Source organism: Lissotriton helveticus, chromosome 7, assembly GCF_964261635.1.
Source record: "Lissotriton helveticus chromosome 7, aLisHel1.1, whole genome shotgun sequence".
Taxonomy (NCBI): Eukaryota; Metazoa; Chordata; class Amphibia; order Caudata; family Salamandridae; genus Lissotriton; species Lissotriton helveticus.
In genome coordinates, this window is record NC_136068.1 from 1090195537 (window position 1) to 1090213046 (window position 17510).

The 17510-nt window shown below is 46.3% G+C and overlaps 1 protein-coding gene across 2 annotated transcripts in view; it reads right to left on the reverse strand.

The window, feature by feature from the left end:
* Positions 1 to 17510, reverse strand: part of TEPSIN (TEPSIN adaptor related protein complex 4 accessory protein) — a 241174-nt gene that overhangs the window by 86691 nt on the left and 136973 nt on the right. For both annotated transcript variants that reach the window (XM_078654181.1, XM_078654180.1), the window contains 2 exons: positions 4081 to 4159; positions 3260 to 3331 (listed from right to left, as the gene is read on the reverse strand). In XM_078654181.1, coding sequence (XP_078510307.1) covers positions 3260 to 3331; positions 4081 to 4159 — 151 coding nt within the window. The remainder of the gene's footprint in view (positions 1 to 3259; positions 3332 to 4080; positions 4160 to 17510) is intronic.

The window sequence follows — 17510 nt, forward strand, 5'->3', positions numbered from 1 at the left end:
GCTTTGTGTGCGTGGGTGAGGAGACGGAACGTTATTCTCTTGTTGACGGGGAGCCAATGGAGGTCTTTCAGGTGGCCGGAAATGTGAGCTTGTCGAGGGATGTCCAATATGAGTCTGGCTGAGGCGTTTTGGATGCGTTGGAATTTTTTCTGCAGTTTGGCTGTGGTTCCGGCATAAAGGGTGTTTCCGTAGTCTAGTCGGCTTGTGACCAGTGAGTGAGTGACCGTCTTTCTTGTTTCGGTGGGGATCCATCAGAAGATTTTTTTGAGCATGCGTAGGATGTTGAAGCAAGATGATGAGACTGCGTTGGCTTGTTTGGTCATCGAGAGGGAGGAGTCCAGGATGAAGCCCAGGTTACGTTCATGATCCGTAGGTATGGGTGCGGTTCCCAGGGCCGGTGGCCACCATGAGTCGTCCCAGGCAGAGGGGGATGACCCTAAGATGAGGACTTCTGTTTTGTCCGAGTTTAGTTTTAAACGGCTGTTCTTCATCCACTCGGCTACTTCTTTAATTCCTTCGTGTAAGTTGGTTTTGGCGGTGTTAGGGTCTTTGGTGAGGGAGAGTATCAGCTGGGTGTCGTCTGCGTAGGAGATGATGTTGAGGTTGTGTTGGTGCGCGATGGATGCGAGGGGGCTCATGTATACGTTAAAGAGGGCGGGGTTGAGTGATGATCCTTGTGGAACGCCGCAGATAACTTCGGTGGGTTCTGATCTAAAAGGGGGGAGGCGGACTCTTTGCGTTCTTCCGGCGAGGAACGAGATGATCCAGTCCAATGCTTTTCCTTGTATTCCGACGTTGCTGAGGATTTGTATGAGGGTGCTATGACAGACTGTGTCGAAGGCTGCGGAGAGGTCAAGTAGGATGAGGGCAGCTGTTTCCCCGTTGTCCAGTAGGGTTTGAATGTCGTCTGTCGCTGCGATGAGGGCGGTTTCGGTGCTGTGTTTGGCTCGGAAGCCGGACTGTGAGGGGTCGAGGGAATTGTTGCATTCAAGGAAGGCGGCGAGCTGACTATTGACTGCTTTCTCAATGACTTTGGCAGGAAATGGGAGGAGCGAGATGGGGCGGTAGTTCTTAAGTTCAGTGGGGTCTGCTGTGGGTTTCTTCAGAAGGGCGCTGAGTTCGGCATGTTTCCAGCTTTCCGGGAAGGTAGCGGAGTAGAAGGAACAGTTGATGACATCGCGGAGATGGGGTGCGATGATGGAGTCTGCTTTGTTGAAAATGTGGTGGGGACATGGGTCCGTTGGCGATCCTGAGTGGATGGAGTTCATCAGGCGGATGGTGTCATCGGTGGTGATTGGGTTCCAGGTGCAAAGGTTGTTGGAGTGCGGTTTTGGTTCGGAGGTGGGTGGAGTGGACTGGTCTTCAGACTGGTTTTCAAAGCTGTTGTGTATTTCGGTGATTTTGTTGTGGAAGAATGAGGCTAGAGAGTCGCAGAGGTCTTGGGAGGGGGTGATGTCGTTGATGTCGGCGGTGGGGTTGGTAAATTCCTTGACGATGTTGAATAGTTCCTTGCTGTTTTGGGAGTTGTTGTCGAGTCGATCCTTGAATGCTGATTTCTTGGTGGATCGGATCAGCTGGTGGTGTTTGCGGGTGGCATTCTTGAAGGTGGCCAGGTTGTCAGTGGTTGGGTTTTTTCTCCAGGCTTTTTCGAGAGTACGACAGAACTTCTTGGATTTCTTAAGGTCATCGTTGAACCAGGGGGCTTTTTTGCTACCTTGCTTGATTAGATGGATTTTCAAGGGTGCTAGTTCGTCGGCGCTGTGGGTGATCCATTGTGTGAGGTTGGTGGCTGCTTGGTTTGGGTCCAACGATTTGGTAGGGGGGTTTTGGTGAAGCGATGTGAAGAGCTGGTCGGTGGTGATTTTGTTCCAATTTCTCCGAGGGATAGGTTGTGGGGGGTTGTGGGTCGTGGTCTTTTTGTAGTTGAAGTGAACGCAGCTGTGGTCCGTCCAATGGAGAGCTGTGGTGTGATCGAAGGAGATGTGCTTGCTGGAAGTGAAGATAGGGTCGAGCGTGTGTCCTGCCAAGTGCGTGGGAGTGTCAACAAGTTGTTTGAGTCCGAGATTGGCCAGGTTGTCCAGAAGGGTGGTGGTGTTGCTGTCGTTTTTCTTTTCCAGGTGGAAGTTGAGGTCTCCCAGTAGAACGCATACGCAGATGCACTGGGAAAATGTACATTTGCTAAATGGTGTTAATACAAAATCTTTTTTTCTTTGTAGTGTAGTTAATTAACAGCAATGCAAGTATGTAATTATATTGCGTAAACCATGGTGGTGAGAGTGATGAGAACCTTATCCTGTTTACTTGAAAAGGTATATACATATGCTGATGCATATAGTAAACAATGTATATAAAAAGAAGAAACTGGCAGCGAAAACTTTTTATAATTTAAAAACGAATTTATTGTTTTGGGTCAAGAAACTTTCTTCGTTTTTTAACTAATGTAAAGCAATAGAGGAAATGAGGGGGCAGAAGAGAAAAAAAAAATCGAATACTTGACAGTTGTTTCATGTTTCTAAAGTGAACCTCTATTTATGATTGTTACACAAAAATGTATTGTTTTTGACATGGAAAATACCCTTAACCTTTCACCCTCATATTGTCTATCGATGACACTGACAATTGGGTGTGTGCCATGGACCACCTGTGAACAGAGCACAAGATATTCATAAAAATGCACTCGTGATTAGATGAAAGGTAAACGGTGTACATCCTCAGGTGTAATATGTGGATTGCATTAAAAATGTTTGGTCATTATGCTGGACACTTTGTGGCATAATTCCCTGTTGTTCTAGTCTGATGCCATGAGTGAAGACAAGGATGCTAGCCTAATTGCTATGTTGCAACACAGCATTTCAACGTGACTGAACATGGAGCAGATTTTCAGAATGCCTAATTGCGAGACAAAATAGGTTATGGATGCATGCAGAGTTTTTTTTTACTCAGTTCAATTTGAGAGGTTTGAGTAGAGAACTGAGAAGTTTCAACTATGCTCCAGGTGACCCGCCTGGTCTGATTAGGGCTCCCACTATGATCTCAGATGACAGTAGCCACCACCCAGCTGAGAAGCACAAGTTTTTGCTCCTCTCTCTACATTTCTATAAAGTGACTCTGACTATAATGTAGAGCCTGATCTGAAGTGGCTCCACAGAGAGAAGTTATATTGACCAGTTAGTTGGCATAGTGTGTGAGAAAGCTGATCAGGACTTGAAAAGCCAAGGAGCTGGTTTTACTAGTCACAGGGTCACAGTGAGATACTTACCAGACCCAACACATTCTTGGTTGTAGCCAAAGCCCTGGAGGGTACCACCAGCTTCGCACTTGGATCCCATCCCTGGAGGAAAAAAAGATTGGACCAAAATATCATTAACACAAGGACCAGCCACTAGAACCCTGCACTCACAGAGAGTAGCAGATCTACATATACACCCCACAGAGGACGGTACAGCAGGTTTAGATCGAGAGGCATCAACAAGCCTTGGTGAGACCTCAAGTGCTGGGAAAAGAAGGAGTAGAGCATTTTGCAATTAGGGTGCATCATTATAGTTGGGTGAGATCTCTTGTGGGATAGCAGGAGGAAGAATATTGATAGAGAGACACAGAATTTATTTTGCCAGAGGAGAAGGGAATGTAGTGTCAATCATCTGCATTGGTAAAGCAACTGGAGATATACAAAATAGGAATAGATAGCACTGAAAACAAGCTTCAGGTACACTATAATGGCAGCGGTAGGTGGGAGTCACAGTAGTAGAATTGGGCAGATACAGGTGACTGACATGCGTAGGCAGAGCAAGCAGACATTCTCAATTTTGCCATGGTAGGTAGCGTAGGTCATGATTGATCTAAAATGCCACCACAGTGTAGCAAGGATAGGGAGTTGGAAGGTAAGCATTGGGGTACATTTGTAGAGCTATATTGGATTCGGAGTGCTGCAATAAATAGTGGGGGGTGCCGAAAGCCCGGATGAAAGTGCACTCTATGAGTGTGGTTAATCCCAAAAACCGTACAAGAGGAGAATATAAAAGAGCAAACTTAGCTGCACCTAATGGAAGAATCATTGCAAACAGTGTAAAAGAAACCTACCTGTCTGAGAAAGAGGACGAGGAGGCAGCAACGATCTCGGGATAGCCAAGGCATCGTTAAACAATTTGCTAGCCAAATCCTAGCAATGACACAGAAAGTCCAGATTAACAATAACAAAAAGGAAGCTAATTCACTAAATAAGTTCTTACTGCATTAACAATCTTCAAAACAGCTACCTCTTCTACCACTTGATGCATGTCTTTGATCCGGGACCATGTGCCACTGCTTTTTGGCTAGGTATGCGCTATAGAAATACCACATACATAAACCCTTTATTCAATGGATTTCGGAAGGTTTAGATGGGCCTGTCTGCCGGGCCGCTATTTGGTCTAAAATGCCCTCCCTCCTCATGACACCCCAGCCAAGCAGTCATACCATGTTTAGGGTGACTCATTTCACTTTCTACGAGGGAAATTGAAGGGGGCATGAGTGAAGAGGTTCAAATGGGGGACTCATGAGTCTAGTGAGCACAATGTGAAGGTTCCAAGAAGATGCTGGAGGAACCCTTGGTAGAATAACTCATTTGAGATATTCCATGAAGGCTTTGATGGCTGGAACTTGGAAGTGACAGATAACGTCTATTCTGGAGGAAGGCAGTGATTGCAGCACAGTGTAACCTTATAGAAGTGTATTCTAAATGTGCCTTTTGTAAATGAAGCAGGTAGCTGACAATGTCTTTCTTGTACTGTGGCTTTCAATTTGTTTAGGTTGGCAGTAGCAAACAAAGAGCTTCCGTTGTGCTGCATAACAGGACCCCGTGGTGGGTCTATGTGCTTCTTTGAGAATATCTATACATTCTGGTGCTAAGTCAAGGTAGCCAAACTCTAAGATCTCAGGAGTCAAATTACTACATTGAGAGTTTTCGGGTCTGGGTGTCTGATTTGCCTTGATTTTGAGTGAGTAGGTCTGGCATCCTGGGGAGCTTCTAGTGTGGAACTACAGAGAGGTCTAGGAGTGTTGTGAACCAAGGTTGACTCGCCCATGTGGGAGCTACCAGGATCATTATTAGAGAAGTCTGCCTGAGCTTCCGCACTAGGAAAGAAAGAAGTGGGAGAGATGGAAAAGAGTGGGCAAATTTCCCTGACCAACGCATCCATAGTGTGGTGCCCTTGGAAAGTGGGTGTGGTTACCTGGAGGCAAAATTTGGGCATTTATCGTTTTCTCCTGTGCAGAAATGGTCAATCTGTGGGAACCCCCACTTTTGTAAGTATGGTAAGGGGACTTGTGGGTGGAGATCCTATTTGTGGACCTGCCAAGCTGGTCTGTAAAGTCGTTGTTTATTCCCGGGAGGTATTCCGTCAACAGGTGAATGTTGTGATGGAGAGCCCATTTCCAAATGGTCTGAGACAGGTGTGATAGTTGTGAAGACCGTGTTCCCCCAATATTTTTAAACAATACATGGCTGACATAATGTCCGTTCAGACTAGGACAACCTTGCGAGACTGGTGAGGAAAAAAAGCCTTTAGTGCTAAGTAGATTGCCTGAAGCTATAGGTAATTGATGTGTAGGGATTGATATTTGCCATTACTAAGACTGTGTACGGTTAGGTCCTGTAGAAGAGCACACCATCCCGTCTGTGATGCGTCTGTGGTGAGAGTGAACAGGGTCCAAAAAAGGCCGCCCTTTCAACAGAGTGCTGGTGTTCCATCATTGCAGAGAAGGGTGAGGGTGGCAGTATATCAACACTAGATCCTCCAGTTGACCCTGTGAGTTAGATCACTAGCGAGCTAGACATTGCTGCAGAGGATGCATGTGTAACCTTGCATGAGAAACTATGGCATATCAGGAAGCTATCATTCCAAGCAGACGCATAACCGTCCTCACTGCGAGTGTCTGGTTTGTCTAGATTTGAGTCACAGTTGTGTGAAAGATCTGAATTCAAGCGAAATTGGGGAAGGCCAATCCTAACTGTGTATTCAGGATTCCTCCTAAGTAAGGTTGAACTTGTAGACTTTAGAGGTGAGACCTGGGGATCCCTAAGCTGTGAAGTAGAGCTATTATCGGAATATGTTGTTGGCAGTGCTGGTGTGTTTTGGCTTTGATAAGCCATCGTTCAGGTAGGGAAATACGTGAAAAGTTTGTCTTCGTAGATGTACAGCGACTACCGCTAAGCATTTTGTAAACACTTGTGTTGCAGTAGTCACTCTGAATGGAAGACCGTTGAACTGATAGTGTTTTCCTGCTATCACAAATCTCAAGTATTTGTGGTGAGAAGGGTATATTGGTACATGAAAGTAGGCGCCCTTTTGTTCTAATGTTGCAACAAATTCCCACTGTTGAAGAAGGGAAATTACATCCTGTAAGGTGACCATATGGAAGTGTTCTGACAGACTGCAGTTGTTTAAAGGCCTGAGATCTAAGATGGGCCTTAGAGACCCGTCCTTTTTAGGTATTGGTAAGTGTAGAGAGTATACTCCTGATTCTTGATGTTGAAGGAGAACGAATTCTATAGCCCCTTTGAGAAGAAGGGCTTGGACTACCTGTTCTAGAAGTGTCTGAAGTTCCTGGAATAACAGTGAGTGTAAGGTGGAATATTGGGCAGCGCGGTAATGAGCTTCAGACAATAGCCATGTTGGATAATAGCTAGTACCCACTTGTCTGTGGTGATGATATTCCACACTGGGTGAAAAAAACTGTTGACTGCCACTGACAAGTGTTGTGTGGTCGGCGGGAAGGGAAAATGGGGGTGGGTTGAGAGGGGGGGGTCAGGTAGTCACCGTTATGCCCATGCCTCGGACCTTGTTCTTTTGGTTTCCCCTGAAGGAACCTCCATAGAAACTTTTGGTGTAAGAGATTTGGGGCTGTTTCTGTTGGGAGGTGGATGCCTTTGTGGAGGTGGTCTTATAAATACCCCTGGAGCTTGGGCAACAAAAGGAGAACCTAGGGATAACATTTGTAATGCTCCCATTACTTTGGTTGTGTCCGTGTCTGACTTCATTTTCTGTAAGTGTTAAGTTTGGGTGGACCAGTGTTCTTTATCGAAGGGCATGTTTAAAACTGCCTGTTTGAACCAAGAACACCTCAACCAGGCGTGCCTCTTAAGGAGGACACTTGTATTAAATCCTTTAGCCGCCGTATCTGCAGCGTCAAGGGTCCAGCTAATTGAAGGGTCAGAAATGTTTGCCCCTCAGTAACATTTGTTGGCCTCTTTTCCTATACCCAGCATGGAGTTGCTGGAGGAGCTCCTCCATCGCGACCCAGTGTGCTCTGTCATAGTGAGCCAACAGGCCTTGAATGTTGGTGATACGCCAAGGATTGGAAACCTGCGCTGCAACCCTTTTTGCTGCAGGATCTATACACTTACCTTCTTTTTCTGGGAGAAGGGTATCCCCAGTAGCCCGATAATTTACCCTTTTAAGTGCAGGAGTGGTCACAATGGAGTCTGGTGGCACCTGACTCGAGTAATAAAGGATCGGATGGGGCTGCCTTACATTTTTTATCTACCCTATGGGTGATATTTCATGCATGTCTCATCATGCCAGGTGACACTGGCAGATATTGGGTATCTCTGTGAGTTGAAGTATTAAAAAGAAAATCCTTCTCTTGGGGTTCCTTATGGAGCTGTACATTGTGGAAAGCTTATGCTTATGCAATGCATCCTCAGTAGGGGAAGGATGAGCTGGGTACAGGTCGGGATTATTTGGTGTAGAGGGATCCATGTCATACATATCCCATGGGTCAGGATCCCCTAATGGCCCTTCTAATCCACCAGTGTCTGACTGTGGTGATCCCTGGGGTGAAACGTCCAGTGTATCATGTTGTGGTGACAATGGCTGAGGAGAATGAAGGGAAGATGGCGGTGAAGGAGATTGAGGGGGAGGAGTAGGAGGTGGGAGTTTTACAGGACTAGTGGCCTTGTCCTTTGTTTTCTTCCAGGGAGGAAGAGGAATATCTAGTGCCTCCTCAAAATTACAATTTCTTCTTTGGAGGTGGAGAAGCAAGGACCCGACCAGTTCCCATTTGTATTTGAAATTCTTTCTGACAAATGTCTAACCTCTCCAGAATGGGTTTGACAGATGTGGAAGCCAATGATGCTTGAGTCTTTTGGCTCTGGTTTTGGTGCCAAGGTTTTCGGCTTTGAAGCGTGATACTTGGTAGGCGCAGAGGGAGATGTGGCCAGCTGCCGAATCGGTACCTAAGCTCTGACCAGTACTGAAGCATGTTCTCATTCCAAAGAGGTCAATGCCAAAGGCTTGGGTTTGTTGGAATTTTTGGCGTTCAGTATGAAGGCGAGGCGTCCGAAACAGGATTTTGGATCAGACCATGGCCAGGACAAAGTGGTGGTTCGGTAACCTCATTAGTGGGAGCGCTCTGTAGCAGGAAGCAGCTTCCTGATGCATGGGACATTTGAAGGCTGTATCGGGGCTGAAGAACTCAACAACTCATAATATTTTGATGCATGTCAGGAGAAGGTGGGGCCTGCCGCAAAGCGCCATATATTGAGCAGCAGTGTCTGGCTGCCGCAAAGCGCCATATATTGAGCAGCAGTGTCTGGCTGTGGAGAAGTGTGGCTCAATGTGGAGAAGTGTGGCTCAATGGTTAGAGCGGCAGACCCTGATGCAGAGGTCTAGCCCGGGACCAGGGTTCAATTCCCCGCCTCGGCGGGTCGTGGGCTCAATATTCCACGGACCTGATAATTCTCGCCTCGTGCCTATTCCAATCATGGAGTCCCACTCTGCAACTCTGGGCAATAGCTTGCTTAATCTCCACAGCGGCCCGCACAACGCTAAGGATGCCTGGCCTCCACCTTGGGGGTGCCCAGGAGTGGACACCTCACAGGGAAAGCCAGGATGGGTTCCACAGCGGTATTCGTACAAGCGCCTTGAGACCCTTGCGGGTGAGTAGTGCGCTATACAAGTATCAATTTACAACGTGATGGACATTGCCCAGGCCAACAGCATGCCCGTCTGCTCCTGTCAGCGGCTGACAAAGGCTGTGCTGATCACCCCTCTTTCACCTCCTTTTTCTTATTTCTTGTCTTGCTTTATTCTACTATGGTGGAGGTGAAAGGTTGCAAGCATCTTGTGTGAAGCTACTAAAGGAACTATCATCAACAGCATCCAGCAGCGCACAGTCAGTGTTTTTTTCCAAAGAAATAGCACTGACTTAAAGGAAACTGTCACTTGAAGGGAATGACCCTGCACATCTTTGAAGCTCTAGAGTTCTTGTTTCTTGTGCGAGATCCATTGCCTCCGAAGAACCCAGCTCGGCACCAACTCAAGGCACTGCAGCTGTCACTTTTAATTGAACCACTGGTTAAGTGGAAAAAAAGGCCCTCAATGCTGCCTGACCAGTCCAGTTTACTGCTTAGCAATAGTGTTGTGAGTCTTACTCAAAGTTTGGGACATGGTTTTGCAAAGTAGGTTTTTGGTACTACAGAACGTAGATGAATTAGACTGAGGTAACCCTTCATCAATAAGCGTATGTAAGGGATCTAACTCACCAGTTGCCTTTGGTGATTCTGGATTTTTCTGCCCACCGTACTGTCACTCCCTTTGCACACCATTAATCTTATAAACTGGAATATTGCTGAAGCAAACTGAATGGCTTTATTTTATCAATCGTTTTAATGTTTTTTTTATATTTTTCTTCTTCAAGAGACCTGGGTTACTTCTTCCCTGCTCTGTGATGGGTATGTATGTCACTCTATCCCAGCCATCCCATTTTGCTATGGCCATGTTAAAGCTGGGCTTTCGACCTAGTTTATGCTTAATTCAAAAGGTTACCTTGCACCATTGGAGGCAAATTGTGGAGGGTTTCAGGAGGTTTTAGTGAAAGGCACTAATTTTTATTTTTATAATAATGATTTTCCAAATCCTAACAGTCGTAATTTTCAGGTATTGATCAAAAGTATTAATAATTTGTCAATCAGCACTAATCTCCCCAGCAAGAGCTTAATTTGATTATTTGCAGTGACTTCAATGCCAAACTCAGCGTAGACACTGTTGACATAGGCCTGACATCTATGAAACCACCGCCCCTACACTGGACTGCCAAAGTGGGCGAACTGCAGAAGGAGGAGGATCAGGAATGCGAGGGGCAATCTCACGTTTTTGCTTGTAAATGCAGGCACCGGTGGAGAAGCTGCAGAGGGCACAAGGGCGCGCAGCAAGGGTACCGAGGACAACGGAAATTAAAGGGCTAGTGGCGAGGTAGACTGCAACTGTACGGGCACCCTCGTTGGAGCCAGGTAAGGCAGAAAGAGTGTGGGAGAAACATGTAATGGAGTCGGTGATGATAGGGGGAAGAGGGTCAGGGGAGGAGGGTGGACGTTTGAGAAATGAAAAGTAACTTGTGGACATTGGGGTGGGGATAAACGACATAAAAGACACAAAAAGTACTAAATTGAGAGCGGAACTAATACAGACAAAGTGATGGAAGAAGGGGAAAAGAAAGGGGATAAAAAGGACAGCTTGAAGAGTAAGGAGTTGTAAATTAAAAAACGTCCTAATATGGGAGTAACAAAACCCCCGGGGACACACAATGCTGACAACGAAAGAGCGCATATGAAAGGTGAATATTTTGAAATACTTAAACTCCTGCATAGGGAAGCGAGGTCTAAGGAGGGATCAAAAGAGAAGGAATACAAGCTGGCCAAGCGGCCAAAAGTACCTATGATGATAAAAAATTGGACAGCCACGTTTTTGATTTACGAAAGTGTAGATTGTGAAAAGTACCCAGAGCGATGCGTAGCGTTATTTAAGTACATGGACGTGATTAGAAAGGCTCAGATCATGGGGGGATATGCATGGGTACAATATGATGAGGAGTTTAGAGCCCGAATGGCATGGGACCCCGAAACAAAATGGGGGGAATTAGACACTGATCTGTGGCAACACACGAAGGGGGCGGTCAAAGCGGGCAAAACGATATTTACGGCCAGTAGTTTACTGGCCTTTTCAGGGGAGACCCACGGGGGCACGGGAAAGACTCAGTCAGGATCAGGGGGGGACGTGCTAGGTCTTTAATAAAGGCCTGTGCATGTGGGAATTTTGTAGGTTTCATCACAAGTGTTCCAAATGCACGGGCTGGCATGCATTGGTCAACTGTTTTGGGGGCAGATACCAACAGGGAGGCTAGCAATGGCATCAGTCATGGAGCAGTGCAGGAGGACAACAGCAGAAGTTCACAGGCACTAGGGGTGGTAAGGAGCCCCAAGGTCCTGGGCCCAAAGGCTCATGCACTGGTTAAACTCAAGAGGGTTGAAGAGGGCCTTCGGGGGTATGAGGGTCAGGGAGCAGCACAAGTTTGGAGGGAGGGGTTCAGATGGGGATTTCGTCTAGGATACAGGTGTCCAAAGCAGAGAAGATGGTCTGACAATTTAAAATCAGCGACAGAACACAGACAGTTAGTGCGAGACAAACTGAACAAAGAGGTGCAGGAAGGGAGAATGGCAGGGCCTTTTGACGATTGGCCCACCGAGAATAGGAGTGGTGCCCAAAAAAGAACTGGGGCAATACAGGCTAATAGAGCACTTGTCTTGGCCGGAAGGGAATTCGGTCAATGAATTTATTGACGAGGAGGCAGCGTTGGTATCTTATTCATCAGTTGATTTGTCCATGTCACTTGTGGTGACGGCAGGCGCGGCTGCACCAATGCCAAAATATGACATAAAATCCGTTTTTTCGGTTAGTTCCAGTCGATCCGGATGATTGGAATCTTCTGGGTATCCATTTCGAAGGAAAATGGTACGTGGACAAAGCCTTGCTGATGGGTTGCCCTATGTTATGCGCCTTGTTTGAGTGCTTCAGCACGTTTTTACTGTGGTTATTTACACAGCGCACAGGTCATCAACTAGTGACATATAATATCTATACGATTTCTTCTTTGTCGGTTCGCCGGGCTCCGCAAAATGCCAGGCAGCGCTGGACAATTTCCATGAGCTAACGGAGGAACTGGGGTTGCCTTTGGCACCGGAAAAGACAATGGGCTCCTAGTACGGCTCCGTCCTTTTTGGGCATAGAAATCGATTCTGGGGAAATGCAGGCTCGCTTGCCAGAAGAGACAAGCATTTGCAATGCAATAGATCTCGCATTGGCGAGAGTTGGAGCTATTGGCATTGTAAATGACAATGCCTTTTACTCATTTGTTTTGAAAACCTGCAAGCGGCGTATAAACAAGCACTTTGTATGTATAGTCCTTGCTTACGAGAAGCAAGGCTTGCAGTAAAGGAGATAGCCAGCCTTGCTTCACATTAGCAAGGACTATAAGTACAAAGTGCTTGTTTAGGCACAACTTGCAGGTTTTCAAAAGCATAAATAAAAGGCATTGTCATTTACAATGCCAATAGCTCAAACTATCGCAAATGCCAGACCTGTTGCATTGCAAATTCTTGTGTTAAATTGGATGGAGCCCCGTACCTCTATAACCATAGAAATACCAAGAACCAGCTTGTCAGCTGTAATTCTCTCAAACTGCTAGATAGGTTATATGGTCACTGGCATACAACTTTGCAGATGGATTGCCAGCCCAAGAAACACATTTGCTGTTGATTTAGTTGTTGTAGCATTTCCGATCTAAAATTACATATTGAATAGATTTATAAAGAGAAATATTTGTCCTGCAGCCGAGGCTACCATAACAAAATGTAATCGACAATAACAAAAAGCCTGTGGGACAATTGTAACCCTCGCTCCTGCGTCCTGTGCGTTCACTCAGTGCAGCAGTATAGACCCGATGGAGAAATGTGGCACCCAGGGAAACACGCGCTGTTTATAGCGCTGGAAGCATTTAGGTCCAGTTCTGACACTTTGTGCAGAAAGTACAGTAAGGTTTCCTAAACAGACACACCGCACACCTGGGCGAGTCAGGTGCTCTCATGTTGTTATGTCGAGGAGGAACTAATGGTGGAAAAACATCCACTTACGCAGCAGTAGACAAAACCTCCCCTTTGGGCTGCACGCCCTACTTCCAGACTATTGTTAAGTATTTTCATAAAGGTATCCAAGTTGTCAAACTTCTCCTTCTAGTTTGTGAATGTTTTTAAGAAAACAAAACGTTGCCGACTTTGTGAGTTTCACATAGCTTTAAAGTCGGAGTGAGGTTTCAGATTTTCCATCATATTTAATAACGTAAATGTTTTAGCATGGTGCATATGGTATTAGCTGAAAACACAAGAGTTTCTAAAAGTCACCGTCAAGAAACTGGCCCAATCGGGAGCCCTGTACCAGGTGAGCGCGCAGAATGATGTCATAATCTGTACACAGGGCTTCTTTCAAGAGGGCTTTTGCGGCTAAATATTGACATCCCTCAAAAATGTTCAAAAATCACCGCCACATTTCATCTTCTTTAAAGGATCTCTGCAGGAGGACGCGAGTTTTGAGAGTGATTTAACGAAAGGACTGAGGACGGTGCTCACTGTTCCCCAATATTGCGGTTTTTAACAGTAAATTATTTGGTAAATAAATGATGGCTTATTTCCGCTGTGATATAACTGATAGTGACAATGGCCATTAAATATTCACCGTTTATAAATGCGTAACTAGAACCAGCAGCGTCCTTGCCCAGTCACACAATTAATTTCACTGAACTTGATACCTGCAGTTAAATATAATTACTCCCAATTAGTTAGGGCGGACGTCATCAGCTTTGATCCCGGGTGTTTCAGTCTAATTGTGTCAAAAAAAGCAAACGAAACCAACACACGTAATAAAAATATATGCCCAGTCTGACAAGGAGTGAGGTGGACACCCTGAAATGAGTCGACCATAGCAGGTGGGGTAAAGGAGTAGAACCGCATAAACAAAACTCTCAGAAGCTCCGAATACCAAGGCCGTTTTCTGCATCTTTCTATTTATCCGTCCGATCTGTGAGGAAAATACGTGCCAGTGCACCCCACCGGCAACCACTGGCACAAATTAAGCACTGCGTGCAGAGAACACACAGTGGGTACTCAGTAAGGCTAGGATTTGAACGCTCTCTCTTGAGACCGCTAGGGGGCAGCAAACACTGTCATAAATAGCTATGAGTGCATACAGATTGTCCTAGAAGGAGTTTTTGAAGTCAGAGGCCCAGCGGCGGCATGAGTTCTGGCTGTGGTCGGAGGATGTCATTCAGTTCATTCTGGACCTCTTCGCTGGCAGGGATAGCGTTCATGGGCAAATTGCTATGGGGTTATCCTCCGACAGCAGGAAAACGGGGGATGAGAATCCTTGAAGGGTGGGCCAGGAAGAAAGCGGGGGTGGTGGGGCGGCGGCATCTCCAGAAACCGCTTTTTGGTGGATTTTGGCTCAAGTAATTGAGGTATTGCCAGTGGTGTGTAGGGACGACCTTGAGGCTTGTCTGTTTTCGACATTAAAGGTTTGGATGTTCTTCAGGGCTTTAAGAGTGTCAGAATTACTGGGTAACAAAAAGGGAGGGAGGGGGTAGTGTGGCAGGATGTGATTCCACAAGAGAAAGGTCTACAGATGTGGCTAGCCAGGTCCAAAACAGGCCAAAGGGGTAAGGGTACATGGGTCAAGTTGGAGGCGTCAGTTCCCCAGGTTACATGTCCAGTTCGGTAAGCTCGCCGTTGGTTCGGCATTGCAGGTGAGGCGGGGGCGGTATTCAGGCATGAAAAAGGAAACAGGATGACAGACTACCAGCTGCAGTCGGTGTTGCGGAAGGCTTTACAACGCATTGGGATCGATGGGGCGGGTTTTGGGACACCCTCTTTCTTTTCGGATTGGAGCCGCAACAGAAGTGTGCAACAGGGGCTGGACTCAGGAAGATATCATGCATTTGGGTCGTTGGTCTTCTGATTGTTTTAAGCACTATGTAAGAAGGGGTGCAGGGGAGGCGTGTGTGTCATTTCCCAAAGTCTGAGTCTCATTCAAATTTTTCTTGTTTCGGGTTCTGTGCCCGGCCCCCCGGCAGACGAATTGACTATTTGGATAGTGGGACACTCTTTGTAAAATGGGCGTAAGTTGAAGCACCCCAGAGTTATTTTGGTGTCAACTTAGGTTTTAATGGGCATTTGTTTAAGGTTGTTTGGAAGAGTAAAGAGGGCATGCGATGGAAGGAGTTGATTCTCCGTCTTAATAGCTGGATGGTAAGTGGCAGGTGCCCGGATCTTTTGGTTGTACACCTTGGAGAAAATGATTTCTGCAAGGAAAAGGGTGTTGTGTTGATGAGGGTGATGAAGAAGGACTTGGACCGGATTAAAGAACAGTGGCAGGTTGCTTTGTGATGTGGACAGAGTTTGTGCCTTGAAGGGTTTGGCAGGAAGCCGTCAAACCAGGTGCCATTGACAAGGCAAGGCAGAAGGTGAATACGGAGATGTCACGTTTTTGCAGGGTCTTAGGTTTTGAACAGGTTAGCCACATGGAGATTCGTTTCGAGTCAGTGGAATTTTTCAGGGTCGATGGTTTCCAGGCTCGGGATGGATTTATACCTTTTGGAGATTAGGAAGGTTTTGGCCAGGTCTTTGAACGTGTTGAAACATTCTAAATGAGGACCCAGGGACTGGGTGCAGGCAAGGAGGGGGTGTCAGAAAATTTGGGTAGATTCTCTCCTACCATTATCTGGGTGGCAGAGGTTATTGAAAGTTTGTCAGGGTTGGCAGAAGTTTTTTGATTATCGTTGCAGTTGGGTTTATTGACAGGGAAAGGGTAGGCAGGTTTTTTAAGTTCAGTTATAGAAGTTTGCTGATTTACTGTTGTAGAGAGACAGGCATTGAATGTTGGTTAATTTAAGTGTATAATTAAAGGTTATAATTTTACTGCAATGCATTGTATTGTTGTTTATATGGTAATGTCAGGGTGGGGGCATGTTCAAGGGATCGTAGGGGCAAAGGCAGGGTCAGGGGTCAGTAATTTGGATGCATTAGTGAGGTTTTAAGTTGGGTAAGGCAGTTGCCAGGGATGTTCATTGTAATGTGCACCTGTTTCAATAAAGTGGCCTTTTTCGCACAACAAAATGGTCTGGTTTGCTCCCCACCCTCTCCCAAGCAGTTGGTTTTGCTGAAGACGCGGAGCACACGGGTGGGTGGAAGCAGGGAGGAGGGTGATGCAGTAGGCTTCACAATTGGAAGAGACGTGGAGGACAGAGCAGAAGCCAGAGAGCTCCAAAACAAATCTGTTAATCCCTGCGGCCAGGGAAGTGGCAATGACGAACCGGGTAGCACAGTCACGACACAGGAGATGGGCAATGGCCAGAGGCAAGTGTCAGGGGCAATGCTCTTACACTGGTGGTGGTGGTAGGGTGATCCGAATGTATCTTAAACCACAAAAGGGCTTCTTTGCATGCACCCTCAGGGTGTGACAGAGCACACAGGGTGTGTGTGGTGCAATAAAGCAATCACAAGCATGATGCTGGTGGTGGTGGCACATAGGGCCAGATGTAGGTGGCCAATTACCGGTCGGTAACGGCCGAATACGGCCATTACCGACCGGTAATTGGATTTTGAGATGTAGGGCCAGTCATTTTACAGAATCGGTAAATTTACCGATCGGTAAATTTACCGATTCTGTAAAATACCGAATCGGTATTTTTACCGATTCGGTAAATTTGATATGTAGGTGGGACTCTGAGTCCCACAAGCCTTACAAAATCGGTATTTTACCATCAAATTCAATTTGATGGTAAAATACCGAATCCGGTGTGCATGCACATGTGTGCATGCACACCTGTGCCATATGACAGGCAGACCTGCCCTTAGGGCATGTATGCCTGCCACATGGCACCCGACCCTGTTTTGGGGGTGCTAGAGGGTGTCAAAGTGACACCCCCTGCACCCTTGTGAAATTCGGTATTTACCGATTCTGTAAATACCGAATCGGTAATGCCCATTCATTCCTATGGGCTTCAAAGCCCATAGGAATGAATGGGCATTACCGGTCGGTATTTACCGAATCGGTAAATACCGAATTTTACCGATTCGGTAACAAAACATCTGGATTGTCCTACATGTCCCCCCTTCATATTTACCGACTCTTAAATACCGAATCGGTAAAATTCGGTATTTAAGAGTCGGTAAATATGCTTTACCTACATCTAGCCCATAGTTTCTTTATAGGAAATACAACCCGGCTAATAAGGCACTTTGGGGTTTTCTTGGAGGGATTCAACCACTGATTAGCTGTTTCGAGGAAGTAGCCTGCCTGTGATTGCATATTTTATCACCTGTATTTAGTTTTAAACTTGTGGTTTTCCCTGCCCATTATTGCTTTCATTTAACCTGTTGAATTGTGGGATTTGCAGTCCAACCTCTGTAGTTTGTCCCTCTCATTCCTTGGTGACAATTCTGTTTTCCCTCCAAATTTCTCCTTTGCTCTGTGCTAAGACCTGTATGTTAAAACAGTGCACTCCCAGCCACCATTTTGTGTTCACAAGCCAGTGAAACCAGCCCCCCTCCCTCCCCAACATCAGGGATTTTCTACATCAGATGGTGCTTCTGTGAGCTGTTTAAGCTGTGTTTACTAGGGCCTGTGCACTTCGTTTTTTGGCCAGCA